At 37.7% G+C, this 17,516-nt stretch overlaps 1 protein-coding gene across 1 annotated transcript; it reads right to left on the bottom strand.

Moving 5' to 3' along the window:
• Nucleotides 1-43: 43 nt before the first annotated feature.
• LOC124163967 (neuralized-like protein 4) lies at nt 44-10,135 on the bottom strand. The gene is made up of 5 exons (XM_046541104.1): nt 9,771-10,135; nt 7,517-7,634; nt 5,251-5,421; nt 3,568-3,658; nt 44-1,862 (listed from the first exon to the last, which is right to left on the bottom strand). The coding sequence occupies exons 1-5, from the start codon at nt 10,048-10,050 to the stop codon at nt 1,698-1,700; spliced, it is 825 nt and encodes a 274-aa protein (XP_046397060.1). The 5' UTR covers nt 10,051-10,135; the 3' UTR covers nt 44-1,697.
• Between the last annotated feature and the right edge of the window lie 7,381 nt (nt 10,136-17,516).

The following is a 17,516-nucleotide window of genomic DNA, read 5'->3' as shown; positions in this document are numbered from 1 at the left end:
ATTATAAAAGAAAAATTTTTGCAATAACTTAAAAATAAAAATTAATTAAAAAATCCACGTTTTTAATCGAAACTGAAAAAAAGAAAATAAAGCACCATACCCAAGGTTTCATATTCATTACATCCCAAGTTTCAAGCGTGATGGAGTGGAATTTTTCCATGTTGAAATAACCACTTATAATTTTTCACAAAGATGATTGTTAATAAGTTTCACAGGTAAATTTTACACATAAATGACTACTACGTTGAAATCCAAAAACGTGGTGTGCATCAATTTCAACATTTTAAAAAAATTGTTTTTTTGTAATTATCTGTAAATATTCACAAAAACTGTTCAGTTATAATGAAAACGACGGTTTTATATTAATTTTTAATCTATTTTGATATTTTGTTATTTCCTGTGCTTTCACTTGGTGCTATTTTAGTCCCTACCACATAGTTTTTAAGGAGCACGCGCCAGATGTAACTTATAATGAAGAGTATACATTTACATTAAAGGTGAAATTCGTGGAGTAAGTTGTAAGACAACTATGTAGATGAAATTTTGGAGATAATTTTGTTATTTTCATAATTATTCGAAGGTTTCAACGTGATATTTTTCATTATTTGATTTTTTACGACATACTTTCATTGAAGAAAAAAATCTTCACAATTTGAATGGCTTAAAGTTAATGCTTGTGATAAAATAATGCCCGAGCGCAAAATTAAACAGTCTGAGGTGACTTCAGCAAGGGCGAGAGAGCCCTTGAAAAATCTGGAATTAGAATATTCCATAATTTTCCTCAGCACTACGCAAGCAGCTGGCTCTCTTCAGTAAGTGTTCCACCTTCTGCCACAGTATTCGAGTAATAATGGTGTCTGCATTAAAGTTCTATCTTTCATCACCAGGTGGCACTCCTCGCATTTGCTGACCCGGATGTAAACGAAACGATGAGCACGAGAACTTCTGAAAGTGGGCCTAGTTAGATATATATCTAGGTTTAAGTACTGTAGGCCTAGTACGTATTATTAGGCCTTCTGTATTAAGTATTGCTTATGTAATTGTAGACTTATGACCTTTAACAAGTACATTCCACATTATTTTACGGCTCTCTCTTACTTTCTGGAGTACCTATAGGCTAAACGTCAAGCAGTATGTTGCCTCAATTCCACGGAGAACTAGGCTTTAATTGGATCCAGGTGTTCGAGTCGTGGAGTGGTGGTAGACCATTTCGTGAAGAACCATTCAGTCTGGCAAAAGTTGACAAATGCATTAACCTTAAGAAAGATCTGAGATTTTCCCGGCGTATGATGTTGTTGAAGTTATTTCGGGTTTCCCACCGGATAAGGTTCTCCATATCTGCCAGAGAAAGTAAATGTAAATGTAAATGAATGTTTCCATTCCTGGCATTAGTATTTTGATGTATACCTCTTTGAATCTTAGCCATTCTCCATTCAATACTTAAGATATGACATATAATTTCGTATGAAGTTATAACGTATACATTACGAATTTTTTTAACTTTGTCCAACTGTGTCACATGATGCTGTATGATTTCAGCTCTGATGCCGCTGAAATCTGGGCGCAAGGAAAGAGAAATTATTTGCGTTGGCGAGCACACTGTGAGAATAGCCTGATGTAATAATTTTGGTTAAGAATCGCTCCTTCCTTCCCTGCTGGAACGCCAGCCATGATGGCTACCCCTTTCCACTTGCGGATCATTTCCTGTTGACAATGGTTGCTATGGCAGAAAAACCTCTCACTTCGTAGACTCCGTAAACAACGGATGGAGCGTTGGTGATCGCTGGTCCTTGATCGATTCCGTTGTAGAAAAAATGAAGACTTCCGTTCGCTCTCTTCATCACTCCAATCGTCTCTCCCACCTGAAAGTAGGGATCTGTCTAGTGCCCAAAATGGATCTCACGTAAAAATAAAAGGTTCCCTTGATTTACTAAAGCTGAAAGAAAGAATAACTCACACCATCATCAAATTGCCTCACCATTGACCAAAATTAAACAGACTAAGAACATAAGCATTTAGAGGCATACTAATAGAATAGTGTAAGTTAACAATTTTTTGAGAGTTCCCAAAATAAATGAGAATTGCTAGTTGCCAAACAACAGAAAGAAATAAACAAATATCAAATTAAAAGGGCACTCCGTGTCACCGTGTTATGTGTCCAAGCCGACGTCACGTATCCAAAGCTAGAAGGCAGGCTGTTTCAGCGTAATTGCAGTTTCGTAATATTTAATAAGTGAACGATATCTCTTGTGCGCGTAAAAATTGGAGTTAAGCCCTTTTGGCTGATGTATTGCTTTGACCCAGTTTAACGGAAGTGGGAAAATTCTCTATCGATCACCGAAATGGAAGTCTTGTGAGATCAACTTATCAATAGCTTTGACGAACCCTTAGATGTATAATCAACAATTGAATTAAACAATCTCAATTATTACTTACTGAAACCTTACTCGCCTACATTTCGCCGACTATTAGCTAAATTAAGCAGCTGGATGGATATATAATGTGTATTTCTGTTGATATTTTTAATTATGGAGCGTTTCTTTTGTTTTGAAATTATATAAACAAAAATCAATATTTTTTTCTCAATGACTCGCATTGAAATTTCTGCTTTAATAATCATCGGTCTTAAGAATATTGCTCTGTACATTGTGGTTCTGTATATTAAAAAATTGATCGCCTATAAGATCTATCTAAATCCAAAAAGAAAAAAAATAATAATAAAACAAAATAAATTATAAAAATACTACGTTTTTATCGCAATATAAAAAGAATACAATACATTTTCTATGAGTCCCTAGATAAATTACTTCATGTACAACGAAAAACTTTGAGCATATTCCACTCAATTTATTCTTGACGTCAAATAAAACGTAATTTACTGTAGCTCACTGTGTTTAGTAGTTTCATTATATTATGATGTTGTATACGAAGCAATTTATGTTGACATGTTCTGTCAGACTGTATAAAATTAAGTGTATTATTTTTAGTACGTGATAAAAACGTAGTCTTCTATAGAAACTTATTTTTGCTTTATAAATTATTTTATGTCAAGAATCAAACCTGTAGGCGTAATAAGAGGCGTATTTCCATAGGATAAATTATCTATGCCGTTCCTGCTTGAATAATACCAACAAATGATGAAATTTAAAAGAGAAATGGGCCCTAATGGCAAGAATTGCTTTTTTTTATCTTGTTGATACGTAAGAGAAATTTCGATGCGGAGTTGAAGCATCGTTGCTACGTTCGGATATCACCATGCACCAATTTTTTTATCGAACGAGTTTGATTCATCACCACAGTTACAGAGGAAGGACCTACGAAGGTGTTGAAAGAAAATATATATCCGGTCAAGTTGGCGACTCCGTTAAAAATAATGGGTTGCGTTGATACGTTGCGCGCTGCCTCTGGCGGTGGAAGGCGCAACAACAAATGACTGTCGCTACTCAACAGTGACGTCCGCATTGCCGACACAAACTTTCACAATGGAGCGCTGGTTGGAGAGCGCGCGTTAATGTCTGTTTTTGCCGTGTAGACTGACTTTGCCAAGCAAGCATGGGTCAAACTTACCTGAATGCCACATGCGTCGGTACCGTAGTTCTCGACGATGATCTTATTTCCTCCGTAGACATGTTTATTGTAGTATATCCACGTCCCTGCGCTGAAAAAATATTATTATCAATAAATATCACTTAAATGGATACACTAAACATAAATCAGCGCGTATCGTGATAAATGTAACTACAATATTCATTGGAATTCAAAAATACTATAATGTTCCAATTAAATTGACTGTAATGGATGTTTATTAAAATAATTATTGTGACTATATTTTCATGAATGAAAAATATTACTAGCTAAAGTCATTTAAAAAAAACTTGAAACGTATGCCGATAGGCAGGGTCGGCCCTAGCAGGTGCGGGGCCCTTCACTTAAAATATTAAACTCTATACCCCATCTACCAACTCGAGCATTTCGAATCCCTACCACTCTCTGGCTAAGTATGTGTTCCCCTCCCAAATTCAGACTTCGTAATTACGCCGTTATGATACCATCACGCAGTTCGTTTTCAAAACTATCGTATATTTTAATACAACGCGGGGCCCCCCAAAGCGCGGGGCCCGGGGCGGGCGCCCCGGTCGCCCCGCCCTAAGGCCGGCTCTGCCGATAGGATGACTTAAAGATCTTTGCTTTCATAATTTGGTTTCAAATGATTAACCCACACTTAATATAGGTGTATAGGTTGAAATACTTACGATTATTGTTAAACTATCACGCATTTCAACGCCTATTCGAGGTCTATCGGTTAAAATGTTTTAATGGTATCAAGAATTCGGCGCATATTCCAGACAACTATGAACCACAAAGTTTCCCCAGAGTTAGTTTAACCAAACACCATCATCTACTTTTGACTACTCAATGTAAAATTAATACATTTGAAAACATAATTTTTAGTTGTGAGAAACTCATTTCTTTTTCATATTGAAAACATTAAAATTGAAATACAACAGGAGCATGTTTTTGTATGGTAGCGAGGCTTGGACGTCGAAAGCGGTTGAGAAGTCAAGAGTAGAAGCATTCAGAATGTGGTGCAGCTGAAAAATGACGAAGATGAAATGGATCGACGGAGTGAGTAATGAGTAAGTTCTAAGATGAGTGCGGAACAAGAGAAGTCTTCCAAAAATCCTAAGACATAGAGACAACTTAGCCGGCCACAACGCGAGCCTGACGAAGACAATCGCAGGAGGATAGGTGCACGGTAAGGGATATTTCCGAATAAGTAGAATAGATCAGGTTGTCAAGGAGTTGTTGAGTGTGCTCCATCGACAACAAAAGACACCAATCCTAAGATTGGCATGACTCCACTCAATCCTTCGATCGGCATATCTTCCAGGACCTACGTAATTCTTCTCATTTACATCCTCCATCACCTTGTCTACTCTGTTTCTTGTCCTCCGCCGACCTCACCAATCGTCCAACAAGGATGATTTTCATCAGACCATCGTGTTTCATCAGGTGGTCGATTTTAAACTCTCCCGTCTTCCAACCAGAGTTTCCAAAAGTCTTTCCCTTTCGACCCTTCTTAGTACTTTCTAATTACTCAAATTACAAACGTATGCAGCTATAAAAGCGATAAATACCAACAGGAACATTCCTCATCCGGTTTATTGAAAGTTTAATTGGGGCATGAAGAATGTAATTTAGTAGAATATAGTCGTTACTTGTTAGTTGTTACTGCTTAATGGACATTACCTTTGGTACATGGAGTCATAAAACTTTATATCGTCTGGTGAATGAGACATCACTCCAATTCCGTGGCAGTGGGATTTGTCGGCATACCTCTTGTCAACTCTCATTTCAAACAGCTCATCATCTTTAAGAGGTCTGTTTGTGAAGACTGCACAGTTAAAGAAGTTCTCCAAACTGCGAAAATAATCATAAAATAGCATTTTGAATATGCTTAACGGTCATTTACTTGTTGTAATGTATACATCTGGAGGTTTCACATTTTATTATTAATTCAATTATAAAAAAAACAAATAGCGTCCGTTGAAATTCAACGGAATGCTAAAACATGACTTTGACATTATTAAAGCAGTCTTACTACACTCACTGAGGTTTAAATAAAAGCAATATCGCCCTTGTGTACCTATGTATTCTCTCCTCTTTTTGACTCTATGGTTGTTTTTCTAAGTTCTGTTGTTCATGTGGAAGGAAAATGGCAAACATTTGGTGATAAAAATACAAAAATTAGAAGAAAATGAAGCATGCAAATTCTAGCTCTAAAAAAGTACAAAATTTTCGTTTGCAGTATTACGCACAATGATACAGAATTTCAAGGGACATGTGAGGTGTTGATAGCTTAAGAAGACAATAAAAAGGTCCGCACGGAGTTTATTGCTTTTATAATAAAAATCAAAATGTTTACCTTAAAGGGTAAGAGACAACCTCAAAAATAGTTTATCGCAAAAATTCTGTATCAGTTTGCCCATACATGTAATAAGGAACATCTATAAGTATGCATGGCATAAGGTATGTATCCTAAAATCTACGTGTCCATGTATCTTAAGTGCTTTGGGTTATGAGTGAGTGAATCGTTTAGTAAGGACACGTTTTTTATTTTGGATTTTAATAACTAATTTAAAGGATTTTATGGGAACTTGCAGGTTAATTCTAGGCATGCAATGTTTTAGGGAGGACTAATCAAAGTGTAATCAAAATATATTTCATCAAAGCACATTACCATACCATCTCTTCTGTCCTTTAAAAAAAATTCTATGAGCCTGAGCATTAACTGTTGAAGTGTGACGGAAACAATTCAATCGGTTGCGATGAAACAAGCTGCAAATTAAAGAATTTATATTTCTACGTTTCCTCAAACTCATTTGAAACTCGACATAACATATTTAACCTTCGTACTTTTGAGAGCTTTATCTGAGTTACGGTTTTATAAGCTCGGGAAACATTTGAACAAAATTTTACAAGAACTCCTTCATTCTTTAACACGAGAGCCCATATTTCACACGAACCGACTCTTTTAAATGTATTTCTGATAACATTTTAGTGATTGAATTAGTGCCAAAATGTTTCGATAAATAAACGCTTTTTATTTGCATTATTTCAGGACTTGAAGGGAATTCAAAAGCGCTGTCGCCTCCGGTATGTTGGCGCAGTAGATGAAATTTAGAGTTGAAACCAATAAAACAAGATCAATTGTTTTCATATTTGCGTGCGTCAACTTTTTCACCTGGTGAGCTACGCCAAGACTTTCACATGGGACAGAAATAGAGATATATTTTTGCCGATTCAATGCATGCCATGACGCGCGGGCATTTCTAAGGGTTTCTCCGCCATTGATCGAAGTGGCATGCATCGTACGATGAATCATTTTCCTCTTTCCCTCGAATTCTCCCGTCACATTCCTCTCTTCTCAACTGCCTAGCGGACTTCAAAATTAGGGGCAAATAAACATCAAAAGGAGAATAATAAGTCCCTATTAACAACTGTAAGTCCTTATTGAAAATTGAAGAGCTTTCTATAGCAATAATTGATGGCACTAATTCAATGGCAAAATAGTTCCGTTCTCAAACGAAAATTTACAAGTATGCGTTAATCTATTATACAGACTCCGTAACCTAATGAAAAGAAAACCTAAAATAAATCGCGTTGAAAAATCAGCTACTATTTTTCGAGGGTCAACAACCGTACTTTTCTCATAAAAATACGGATAAAAATTGTTGTGAAAAATGTATTGAGTTCCTGATGATATAGATAAAGCGTACTAATAAATTTACCTCACTTCAATTCCAGCTATTTCATTACAATCGATTGAGCTTTTACAAGATAGGAAGAACATTTTAAAGTCTGGTATCTCGACTTTTTGGGATATGCATAAGATCGACGATATCCGAAATTCATTTTCAGAGGGTTTAAACGCATTCAGTACACGTGAACAAGAATGTCAACGTTTGATAAAATAGCCAATTTCCGTATTGAAATCATTTATGAATGCACTCACTTTATTCTCTGTGCAGACAATCCGCCATTGAACACGACGACGTTGGGACCATGGCGATGATGAAACATTATGCGGTCGTTTCGGTCTTTCCTCGAAGTGGTTTGGTTGGCTGGTACATCTGAGAAGGAGACGATGAAAAAAATACATTCAGATTATTACAGTTATGATGTAAAATATGTGCTAGCGACGATGATTGTCGTATTATTAAAGGCAATTTGCCTGGCAAGGAAAAAATTATTAAATTAAAGATAATAATTTTTAATATTTGAAAAAAAACATACTAAGACGAGACAGGCAATACACAAGCTTGATAATAATTCTATCGGCGCAAAAAGAGTTAGAACGCTGAACTTCGGCGGAACTCCATACAACGTATTTGTATGGAATTCTGCCGAAGCTCCATATGGTCGAGGCGTGTATATCGTTTTATTCATTTTTTATTACACTACAACAATAAATAATTAAATTATGTTTAAGCATAAACTTTTAGCTACTATGGTCGAAAGAGTGAAGAAGAATACGAGAAAAACTATGAGAACTGCGAAACGGTCGAATTCTTCATCTACATCTACATGATACCCTGCGAGCCACCTCTAGGGTGTTGGGCAGGGGGTGATCAATCACCAGCATGCAGCATGCATTTGGACTCCCACATGCACACCACACCGTCCAAAAAATTTCCCGTATACGAACAAACTATACTACTATATGCTGTTAGAAATAATAATTGAATTAAGAAACATGCATTAATTTTACATAGGTTAGTAGGCTACACTGCAAGTCATGCAATCTATTTACGAGTTCTGTTGCTGCCGTTATAATCTTTTATTGATCGTGGAAAAAATGACATTCGGAATCTGTCTGTTCTACAATCTATCTCTCTTATTTTATTTATATGATCTGATCTTCCGTAGTATGTTGGCGTCCGAAAGATATGGTTAACTTCGTCAGAAAAGACACTGCTCTTGAATTTATCTAAAAGGTTTAGTCTATTTTTCAATCTACGGTCCGACAGAGATTCCCACCCGAGTTTATCTAAGAGGTCAGTTATACTAACAAGACTTTCGTAACGACCTTTCACATACCTGGCAACTCTTCTTTGCACGCGTTCTAACTCTGTTATTAAGCCTTTTTTATGAGGGTCCCAAACACTGGCAGCGTATTCCAAATGTGGTCTAACGAGGGAAAAGTAGCTAATTTCTCTCACTTTGTCGTCGCACTTTCCTAATATTCTTTAAACAAAACCCATTTTACGATTAGCTTGACCGGTTATTTCTCGAATATGTTTATTCCACGATCATTATTGAGTCTAACTCCTAGATATTCCACGGATAAACATCATATAAAAATCTTCATCTCGTCACAAAGAAAATATTTGAATTGGCACTTTTCATCGAATATTTTATTGAGAGAACGACATCTTCGCTTTACAAATAGCTTCTTTAAATTAAATTTGCTCATTTTTTTATTTTTATGGCCGAAAGGTAGATTTCAGTTTCCAAGTTGTAGACAAGTACATGAATCATAGTTATCGTATCATAGAATCGAAGTTACGTATGCTATATGAAAAATATATTTCCAAACTTTTCGTGCAAGGAAACGTTGATATTGTTCCTATTACTTAAAATAAACCGCACAGACGGAAATTGCCATTTTGGTAGTGTTCATTGCCACGGAGCAAAGAAGTTTCAAATTCCATGCAAAAACAAACATTTTTAAGGTTTTGGCCAGATTTTTTCGATTTCAGCCAACTGTGCGTCGGAAGGAATCACTCACGACATACGCTTACATTTACGTTTATGCGTTTCATACGGAATATGGTTCCCGTCACACGGTGACTGAGTCGAAGCCATAATAGAAGCGATAACTGCAGAAAGGCATCATGTCCAAGTTGGACAATTTTCCTTTAAGTTTTTGTTAGGTACAAGACAACGTTTCCTACTATAAGGAAACAGGTCAGCTCGGTATTATTAGCATGGGGTACTTCATCTTAGTCGGAAACGTTGAGATATGCACCTACCAACAACTTAAAGAAAAAAGGAAAAATCGTCCATCTCGGACATGATACCTTTCTGAAGATAGCGATTCAATTGAGAATTGTAGCCACAAGACAGTGGAGGCCCGTCATAATGAATGATCCTCTTCTTTTAGTGTTGACCAATGAAACCGTCACATTATTTTTTCCGCTCACAGAAAAAAAGACCGAAAAGTATGTGCCTCTCAAGAATAGAAGTTGCGCTCACTGTCCACCCACCTCGCACCGTGATTTCCACGTTTATGTCTCGAATTCCGCTGCATTCCACAGCGGTGTGCGTCGCGTCCATCCTCAGGCCAGCGGGGGAATCTACCTCATCCTTAGCGTGAGCAGAGAAGGTGGTCATCCACTGACCATCGGAATCATTCAAGCGTCGGTGGAAGGAGATTGTCAGACTGTTGCGTCTGCTTTCATCTGCGGGGCAACTTCTCTCCAATTGGGCGAGCGTCGATACGAACAGCAATGTCTGCAGTGCTGTGTAGGCCTCCCAATCGCGCATATTCAAGCGGAGATTATCCACGGTCACAACGATTGCTTGCGGACTGATAGTTATTTATCGAAGAGAGGTTCGCATCAATGTGGCATGTGACATCTCTCATTGGGTAGGTATATATAAAAATGAACTCTCCCCCCAAACGATTTATTTGGTTTGATGACGCAACATTGATGTTGGCGGGAAAATGTATGAGGTAATTAACGTCATCACAGATGACCTAGCGATGAAAGGTCATTAAGGCCACAGTGCTTCCGAACCAAGTTAAATATAATTCTCGACTAAATATAATAACTCGAAAAAATTGCCTGTCGTATGTCTTGTTTCTTGACCTCCAACTGTCGATATCATTTGCGTCATTCTTTCCCTTTGATTGACGAAGGATTCATTTTGCGCAGCTCTCGCGACATTATTATTGTCATGGCCACACTGAGTGAGTGAGCAATCTTCAAAGGGTTGGTGGGATGTAGCTCACATCTCAACTCCCTCCACAGGCAATCGCGTCACAAATTCCTGAGTCTTATGTTTCACTGCCTTCACTTCGAACAAATGTTCTCCTGTACAACTACCCTTGGTCCCAAAACAATTCCGGGCCAATGGCGTCTCAGCATTTGAGACCTATGAGAAGCCCATTCATGAGTTGATTTATTTTTTGGCTGTTTTGTATTGCAAATGTGACGCACTACTCCACGAAGACTTTTTTATACGCCGAGGGTAATAATGTCTCGGTGGCAGGGCCGGATTTCTCGTAAGGAAAAAGAGGCAGTCGTGCCCAGGGGCGTCGCAGTCCAAGGGGCGCCTTCAAGGGCGGCAGGTCATTCAGTGACAGCAGTACGCTATGTTTTTATTTTTAAAGTTACTCCTCTTTTTTGTTGTATGAATTAAGGTTAGACATTATTTTTGGAAAGGGTATTCATAAAGTGTTTTACTTGCTTAAAGGTTAAACTGTTTCATGTAATTAAGTTAAGGCTGGACGGCGATGTTTGGTGGAACTTGGTTACAGGAAACATAATAAAGATACACCGTTGTATGTTCCACAGAAGTTTTAATAACCAACCAAGGTTTCGACAATAACTATAATAAACTATGTCGAAAATGACATAGTGTATTGTAGAAACCTGGGTCGGTTATTAAAACTTCTCTGGAACATACAACAGTGTATCTTTATTATGTTTCCTGCTTCATGTAGTTTTGCTCCAAGCTGTTTTTCTTTAATTTAATCATCTATGTTTTCGCTGCGTAAAACTTCAAGTATAAACTTGTGCTGTCAGCCATATATCTTTTTTCCGAACCTTACCTCATGGGAGTGGCTATGCCTTATCATAAAAATCGGGAACTGGGGGGGGGGGGGGGGTTAAGTGAGGAGGGGCGCTCAATGGAGAGGTGCCTAAAGCGTAACTTTGGGTAAATCCGGCCCTGCTCGGTGGCTACTAAGTCAACGCTCTGCTACAACTACTTCTCCCACTTTGCGACACTCGTCAAACAGAGAGGAGCATGGGTGGGAGGAGGCATTAATGGCGATTGGAAGAGGAGCAGAGAGAAATAATTCATTGAGGATGAAAATGAGGGTGGAGGATTGGCCGATGAAAATAGAGGAGCATTTCAGGCATAGTCGTATGCATTCGATTTTTTTGTGTATTATAGGGGTAATGTGATGCTGAATTGATTGAGCAAGCGACTAATTTATCGGGAAGGGGCTCGGTTTATAGAATACGGCATTTTTTTACGTCTTGCAAAGTTGCCAAAAGATACAGTGTCCGGCGTGATACGGTGGAAATCTTTGATATTCAGCTTATTAAAACCACTTGTCTGTTTCCACACACTTTTATTTACACCGACCATGGTTTTGGCAACTTGTATCTTTATCAAGGTTATTTATTAAAAACCTTGATAATGGCATAAGTTGCGGAAACCATGATCGGTGTAAATAAAACTATGTGGAAACAGACAAGTGGTTTTAACAAGCTGAATTTCCAGATGAGGGCTGTTGTTTTTACTGATTTGTACATAGATAGTGGTTAGGTTGTTCGATAAATACCAGTCAGATTTGCGGGTCTCTTGATGACAATCGCAGGGCAACACGAGAAGAATGGCGATGTAGCAGCTTCGTCCGGAAGGAAGGATGGATAAAAGGCCTTCGAGTGCTATTTCCCTGAAAGAAAGCTCGGACAGAGAAGAAGAGAGTTCTCACGCCTACCTCGCTGTTTTGGGATGTATGGTATTTTTACCTTTATACATTAGTACAAAAATTTCTTCAACATTTTCATTGGTAAATTTAATCACGAAAAAAATATGAATAAGTTATGTTCCCAAGTGATGGGTTCTCGAAATCTCTTAAATTGAGCTGTTTGGTCAGATTATTTATTATTATTTTGGTGAGATTCATAAATGGCCCTTCCATCTTCAGCAGGCCTTTTAAATGTAGGCAATAAAGTTTTAATTGTTGTTGGCAATCTTAGGAAGCATGGCTAATTTTTTTTATAAGATCACTTGTTTCTCTTGATCGTCAAAGTGTGTCACACAACAGCTTCAGCTTTTTCCTTCTTCATGTGTAGCAACTCCTCTTCTTCGCGAAGAAAAACTGACAAAAGATCATTGCTGAGTGGGAAACCTTTTTATTGAGGGTCTCTTAGTTTTCTGCATTCGTAATTTATGAGTTGACTCCAGTGAATTGTTGGGATAAACGGCGAAAAAACTATCGATTATAATAAATTCGATACCTCCACTGCATAAACGCTCAACAATCGCCCACCGAAACAAATCCGCGCATCTAGATAGCCCTTAGAGTACTCATAGCCCACATAATTATGAAAAACGTATTTAAGCGAATTCTTCGATACATATTTATTGATCACTTATTCTTTAAGAGAATTACGTACAATAAACTAAAAGAAAGTGTTAAATATTATCGCATGAAGGTACGGATAGTGAATGCTATCTGCGCAAATGGAATGCAGAACGGCAAAATATCTGCTGGCCATACATTTCGACTGTTCAAAAGCTTTAAGATGAACTTTTCAAATTCACATCAGGAGGCTCGATCTTGCTCTAACGCGGCTAAACTTAAGGCAGAATTAAATATACCTGTCTTAAACTCTCATCATATGCTTCGCCGATGGTTGTTATCCAAGAACAGTAAATGAAATGTGGTAAAGCACGATAAAGGAACACAGTGCCTGAATTTTCCTTCAATCTGGTTTACTCAGCGTAATAGCATGTTGGCGGACAGCAAAATCTACGTACGGAGAAGCATTACTGTAATTTCCTAAAGCTCTACATTCCGTTCGTACACATGAATGTTTACATGTTGCACCTGAAGAAGTCTCAAAGAAAACATGATAGTGACAGAAAGTGGAACAGCTCCATTGGTCCAATAACATCGAAACAGAAAAACTGTTGTAAATGATCTAAATTCTCCGTTAAGGAGTATGAAAAAGGTGTTTTTTCAGAGACATAACGTTTTCTCTGAAAAACTACCGCACATAGAAATGTATGAATTGAAATATGCTCATCAAAACTAGATTCAAATAATTTTTGGCAATTAATTCGCAATTAAGCTTTCAATTAGAGTGCACCATAATCTTCAGGCATTTAATATACATTTAATAGGATAGAATAGAAAATGAAATTTATTATTCCGGGACAAGTATGTTCCTAAGGAACATTACTTTTTAGTGATGTGAAGGCACGCATAAGGAAACGCCCAAATACATTATCAAAGCAATAAAAGTTTTTCACACTCTTAAAGTTTGCCGAGTTCATTTAATTTCCTAGTTTTTGCGAAAACACGTGGGTAAATACGATTTTGGTTGAGCCTGTGTCTTAGGCGATCAGCAATTGATTTCTGCATTGTGTGCTGCATGTTCTTTGGGATACCATTCTGGTTTTAACACCGTGTTTGAAGTCCCGCCATCCCATATAATTTTCCTTATATCGACTTACAACGTTCCTGGTCTAGCGCCTCTGATAAACAGCGAGTACAGGTAGAGTACAACACATCCATCTTGTACAGTAATATGGGCTATTTTCAGTAAAAAATTATGAACATTTCCAAATTAAGATGTCTCTGACTGGCTAAAGCTTTTTCTCACATCATAGTATTTATTCTCTTTTAATTTTTATGATCTACAACTACTCAAAAACGCAAAAGCCAGCTCAATAGGCGTGTTGCGGGGGATTTTAGAACACCAGCCGTTAACATATCAGAGTAAATACTGCAACGAAGTTCAACCTTGCATTTACTAAAATCCATTATTTTTCGCAAGCAGAACGAATGGGGAACGTGTATGAATTTGATTTATTTAACCGGCGGACAGAATAGTTTTTCAATTTAAGAGATAAATCCGCATGAAAATCTGAGTTTTCCCTCGCGAGATATTGAATGCTAAATACTGCTAAATTTTAAAGCGCGCCGAAAACTCCCTCCCCCAAGCCACGGCTGAAGAAAACCTCGTATGATGTCGTCTGTGCCGGAACATTTCCCGAAGTAGTCTACCACAGCGCACCAACACAGGTGATTCAAGAGTGCTTAATCTACCCAAAAGTAATAGTAAAGTAATAAAGCCTCTGACTTTTAATGAATTCAGGAATAATTTTATGTTATGCAGTTGATATTTCACATCAAAAATGATAAATAACCACACAATATTGTTTGAATCCTGAAATTTCTCTTGAATCTAAGTTCGGCAGTGCCCGCTCAATGCCTTTACTCAACTCACTAGTTAAAATAAAATGAAAACACTTCAGCCGCAAATTATTGAAGATGATGATAATTCATTGAAACCCGGGTCGTGCTCTTATAAAAAATAAGTGGTATATGTAATTGTGTATATCCAGGAATACTTATGATGAAATACCACACAGTAAAGCAAGAGTTAGTGATTTTTGATTCACTATCATTTTGTGTTGGTGCGAAAGATCCACAGAGAAAAAATCATTCGCCTTGACCGTGATTCGAACCCGGATTCCCCGATTTCCGGTCGAGTGCTTTAGCCAGTTAAGCTACCGAGGCGAATGATTTTTTCTCTGTGGATCTTTCCCACGATTGGGCATTGCGGGTGACTCCCGTAAAAGTTATCACCGCGGCTAGTCCCAGTATACTTTAAAATTTTGTGTTGGGACTGTCTTGATCTTGTTTGAAATTCATGTGCTCCCACTTGTTCATTTCTGTTGGTTGTTACATATAAATCATCAATGTAAACATTTTGTGTATAAAAAAGTACATATAATGTGCAAAGAGACACAAATCAAATGTTTCTATAGGTATTTCCAGTATTTAAGACTCGAAAAGCTTTATCATGCTTTTGGCCAAAATAAATTTTCTACACCAAACCAGTGTATTTAGTAATGCATAACAGACAAGGCTAATTCTGTACAACTCGGAGACAAGAGAAACTCTTGAAATACGCGAGCGAAGTTTATACTTAGTACGCGAAATGTTGATATTTTTCATAATTCCATGTGTTACTTTACAAATCATGCACCGTGAACACGGACTTCTGTGGCCCACTTACAAACCCTTTATTTTAGATTATTTTCTTCATTTTACTTTTCAGACCTTTAAAACATTAGAACCCATTTAGACTGTCTTTGGCACAGTATCTAAGCAGTAGTTTTAAACTCCTTTTTCAAATTTTGTTTATTTAAAATAATATTTTTACCTGGGCCAATGTTATCTACTCCTGATTTTGGGTTACTTTGGACACAGGCGATTTCACCCGCTTAAAAGCATTGTAAGAATAGCTACGACCAAAGGAAGACTTGGATTCAAGAGGAAATCAATATGTTTTATGGAAACACACATTTTAGACGCGGTTAAAATATTTGTTTTAAAGGATTTAAAAATATATTCAAATATGAGTGTTGTTTTATTTTTTACCATTTTATTTCTTCAAATAATTGAATTACATTAGCTACATTTTTCACTCCTTATTTACGAAATTTTATTCAAAGTACGTAGCTTAATCTATGACCCCAACAGACGCAGCATGTTACTTACATGTAGCAGTTTTGTTGCATTATAATAAATAAATATATTGTAACGGTTCAAACCGCGAGAGCCGCCCGCTCGCCTCCCGTTCGATATCTCCCCGTACATGTGATTGTTAACTCTCCACTCCCCCAAAATAGAAAATTGCCCCTACGGAGACTTACCGTTTCCGGGCTTAAAATCAAGTTCCCCAATTGTTCGTGCCTGCACGCACACTCACTTACAACAGGATTTAAGGAAATCGTGGCAATAGCAAAACAAATAACTTCAATGACATCCCTTTTACAATTGATTTTTAATAACTGAACTACCATAGGTTCCAAAATTTACACTGACACTAAAGCATTCCCCAAACACACACAATAAATCCCCGTTCCAAAATCCATCGGCGTCACCTCCAACATGAAATATTCACCTTCGGCTTCTCCTTCAAAATTACAAAAGCACTTTCTCAATGATTATAAAAAATTGATGTTTCCAACAACAAAATATACCCACGCTCTTTGGCGAATGAGCAACGTAAAAAATAGTGACATCAAACTTACACAAAAAAAAACTTTCCGTGCAAAGCAAGTATAAATTGGGCGTTACTGTTCAAGTGGCCACCCGTCTTGAAGTCGGGCTCAATGATCCGCCAAGTGACACTAACATTCAGATATTATGCTCAAGCTTCACCACGTGCCGCACTTAAGTCTTGCAGGGCCGTGACTAAGACCAGCTAACAGTAAATTCACTAGGGCCTTATTGTGGGGAGCACTCTTGGGACTTTCAAAGGGGGGAACAATCTGGACACAAAAGGATCTATTCGGGCTTTGGTAATTTCCAAGCTTACTTCCTTTATCCGATGTTCTCGCCACCCCTGAAGAGCTGTCCTCGTATCTGCCTCCACCACGTGCCGTAGCTTGGCTGCTGCTGCTTGTCACTGAACGCCACTATTTGACTTATCTCGTGTCAGACCGTAGGAGAGAGAGAGCTATCCTTCTCGTCTCTCCCTTTTATAAACTCTGCACTACCCACAATCACCTCTGGTGCACCACAACGCCCTCTTTTTCCCCGGCCGAAAGGCGGGTTTTCAAACGCATTCCGGGAGAGAACCACTGCGTCGCCTCTCCCGGAAATCCACTCTCACACAATTTCACATACATAAAAAAATATACTACAATAAACACAAATAATAAACCCTTTACATAAATCTAGTATAGAACTTCCTTAAACAAAAAAATGCTAAAATTGTGAGTGTGCGCGCAGACGTAACCCCCCCAGCCGCGATGTTAAAAAAGGATGCGTCGGGCCGGCTCCGGTCCTTACCGCTACAATATATATTATATAAACTTGTCGGCCCAATTTACCTACATATTTGAAGAATGAGATATTTTAAGTTATAGGTTTCTGCAATTTCTCCAATTATTCGGTTGTTTTACCAGTTATAGGACTGGGGCCAAAAACAGGACAGATATAATAAATAAAAACTAAAATATAGGTC

This window comes from Ischnura elegans, chromosome 8 (genome assembly GCF_921293095.1).
Source record: "Ischnura elegans chromosome 8, ioIscEleg1.1, whole genome shotgun sequence".
NCBI classification, from domain to species: Eukaryota; Metazoa; Arthropoda; class Insecta; order Odonata; family Coenagrionidae; genus Ischnura; species Ischnura elegans.
Note: the sequence above shows the minus strand (reverse complement) of the source record. Positions and strands in the feature narration are given on the sequence as shown.

What these genes read in the sequence shown, in the direction of transcription:
- LOC124163967 (XM_046541104.1), bottom strand. Translation starts at nt 10,050, where the DNA reads ATGCGCGATTGGGAGGCCTACACAGCACTGCAGACATTGCTGTTCGTA. An exon ending in CGTGGAAATCACGGTGCGAG is followed by an intron (nt 7,635 to 9,770) that starts GTGGGTGGACAG and finishes TCTCCTTCTCAG; the next exon opens with ATGTACCAGCCAACCAAACC. An exon ending in TATGACTCCATGTACCAAAG is followed by an intron (nt 3,659 to 5,250) that starts GTAATGTCCATT and finishes ATATTTTTTCAG; the next exon opens with CGCAGGGACGTGGATATACT.